The 2,565-nt window shown below is 43.4% G+C and overlaps 1 protein-coding gene across 1 annotated transcript; it reads right to left on the bottom strand.

Moving 5' to 3' along the window:
- Positions 1–74: 74 nt before the first annotated feature.
- On the bottom strand, positions 75–2,517 carry mettl26 (methyltransferase like 26). Its single transcript, XM_019889516.1, has 6 exons — positions 2,158–2,517; positions 1,852–2,014; positions 798–857; positions 608–675; positions 417–495; positions 75–343 (listed from the first exon to the last, which is right to left on the bottom strand). The coding sequence occupies exons 1-6, from the start codon at positions 2,349–2,351 to the stop codon at positions 287–289; spliced, it is 621 nt and encodes a 206-aa protein (XP_019745075.1). The 5' UTR covers positions 2,352–2,517; the 3' UTR covers positions 75–286.
- Positions 2,518–2,565: the final 48 nt, after the last annotated feature.

The raw sequence follows: 2,565 nt of genomic DNA, 5'->3' as shown, positions 1-2,565 counted from the left end.
CACACACACACACACACACACACACACACACACACACACATACATATTTAAATACATAAATAAAATGTACTAAATCAGGATAAGCCACGAGTTACTTTTACTCATGAGTGCAATCAGGAATATAGCAAGTGTACTACAGATATATGATACAATCATTCTGGCTGTTTCTTTATTGTCATGTCTAAATTATTGGAGTATTTTGGCAACGTGTCTGAGCTTTGAGTTAATTTAAGGCGCTTTTATTCATCCTGCTGTGATCCGCTCAGCAAAAGGAGGACAAGACACTTCACACCAAACTCTCCTTCCTGAACAGCAGACATTTGTTGTTGGCTGGCATGTCAACCTAACACAGAAAACATTCGCATTAACATGACACAGAGAAAACAAAAGGTATACACTTAAGAAAGCGAACTTACAATTTTTTCCAGGAACAAACCATGTATTTCTGCAAGTGATTTGAGGAGGGAGATATCCCTGAGGCCCCACTCTGGGTTCCTGTAAATTAAAATGTTTCATTCTTGGACACGTGGATTTAACATGTACTTGTGTCTCTCACAGTGACATAATTCCACAAAACAATGCACATAAAGATGAAAGGCCACCTTACCTCTGTCGTAAGCTTAAGTCAAAATCAACATTGCTTTGTGGTGTGATGCCACCGTTCACTGCATAGGGCTGGAGAGCATGGCAGAAATAGTATCACAAATTAGGGTTGATTTTTTGGGGGGGTGGGGCGGGGGCTGCCATAATTTTAGGCAACGCACATGTATGAGATGTTCAAGTGGTTTTAAACTCACCCCATATGTCAACAGTAGACCTTGTGGCTTCAACACCACTCCAGCCCCTTTAAATAAACCCTAGAATGAAAAAAAGCAGGTCTTACATCATGAGAGGGAGCAGAAAGCATTCAAAAGATAAGAACTTCTTTGAAAATTCCAAGAAGGATGTCAAGTATTACTTATTACCAGTTGTCAAAATAGGCCAAAGATCAGACTTATAGAAGACTTTATACACATGATTTGTCTTGCTGAATAAAGCCATTTTTTGGGGGGCAGAGCGTCCCTGTCTCAACCAAGTAAGCGGCTGAGTATCCCCAACCCATACACTTCAAGGCCAAAATTCAGAATGGCTCATTCGCAGCCACATTTTCATAAATAGTCAGCTCACAAATATTTACATTTAATTACACTTTAGAAAACCAAGTTTATTTCTTTATATTGTTTCACTTAGGCGGCCCAGTGTCCCAGTGGTTAGTTAGCGTGTCGACCTCACAGTGCAGAGGTTGTGGGTTCGATCCCGGCTCCTTCCACGTTCCAATAACATGTATGACAGACCGATTGAACACTCTAAATTGTCCCTAGGTGTGAGTGTGAGCGCGGATGGTTGTTCGTCTCTGTGTGCCCTGCGATTGGCTGGCAACCGGTTCAGGGTGTCCCCCGCCTACTGCCTGAAGACTGCTGGGAAAGGCTCCAGCACCCCCCGCGACCCTTGTGAGGATAAAAGCGGATCGGAAAATGAATGAATGAATGTGTCACTTTGTTTTTATATTGTACAAAACAGTTTTTGCACACATCGTTTTACAAAATATGATCCTTTGTTTAAGTGTCTTTTAGTAAAAGTACCAGAGTGACTAACTACTTTCGATAAATTCATTGTGGGTTTTAATGTACTTGGCTAAAAACGAGGATTGTTATTCTCCTTATTGGTGTCGAAGCAAAATTTTGTTGAAGCTCTTGTATTGGATATCGTTAGATTGTGTGGGTGTAAAGTGGCTTGTGGGCATATGTACTGGTACAGTCATTGCAGGAAAAGTCCATGGTCTAAAATTAGACCCATCACCTAGATACGTGCCTCTGTACAAGCCATGGGAGAGATGTGGATCATGTTGATGTTGAGGACCAGATCGAGGCTTTCTGGTTGGATCCCTCCCCAGTGATCATGACTCTGAGAAGCATCCAGGTGGATGGCGGGCTTCACATTGTTCAGTTGGTAGTGAGATCTGTAGGCTTCTATACTGAAAAGAGAGAAGCACGGTGTATTGTAGTCCAACAACACAAGCGCGCCTACATCATTAACGCCGCTCCCGATTCGTGTAGAGTCAACAGAATTTTGCAGTGTCGGTCGTTGAGTTTACTGAAGTAATAAACTAAATAATACCTGACTAAAGACCGCTGATCGTACTCTGATGGCTGCCAAGTAATGTTCCGTAGAGCTCCAGCGAAATGTATGACATGTTGTCCTGTACCGGAGGAGATCTCGAGCGCTTGCAGCCGCCTGTCGGTGTTCACGCATCCCCGCAGTACCATCAGGATTGGCTCCTTGTTCCTCTCCGCGGCGGCGGCATTCAGCATCTTGCTAAAACCTGGGTACAACTGTCGGGTAATACAAACGAACTTACGAAGCCACCCCAGGACCCCAGGTTGTTGGTTTGTTAGTCCTAATAGAAGAACTGGAAGGTAGTCTCGAATGTTTTGTTATTCGCCAGTGAATGCTTCACTTCCGGCTTGTCACAAGCCACGTGGTTCATCACATCCAATGACAGCAGTAGAAGTATTACTCAACGTC

The sequence above is a fragment of the Hippocampus comes genome, unplaced genomic scaffold (assembly GCF_001891065.2).
Source record: "Hippocampus comes isolate QL1 unplaced genomic scaffold, H_comes_QL1_v1.1 scaffold86, whole genome shotgun sequence".
NCBI lineage: Eukaryota > Metazoa > Chordata > Actinopteri > Syngnathiformes > Syngnathidae > Hippocampus > Hippocampus comes.
The sequence above is the reverse complement of the archived record's forward strand: the minus strand, read 5'-3'. Positions and strand labels throughout refer to the sequence as shown.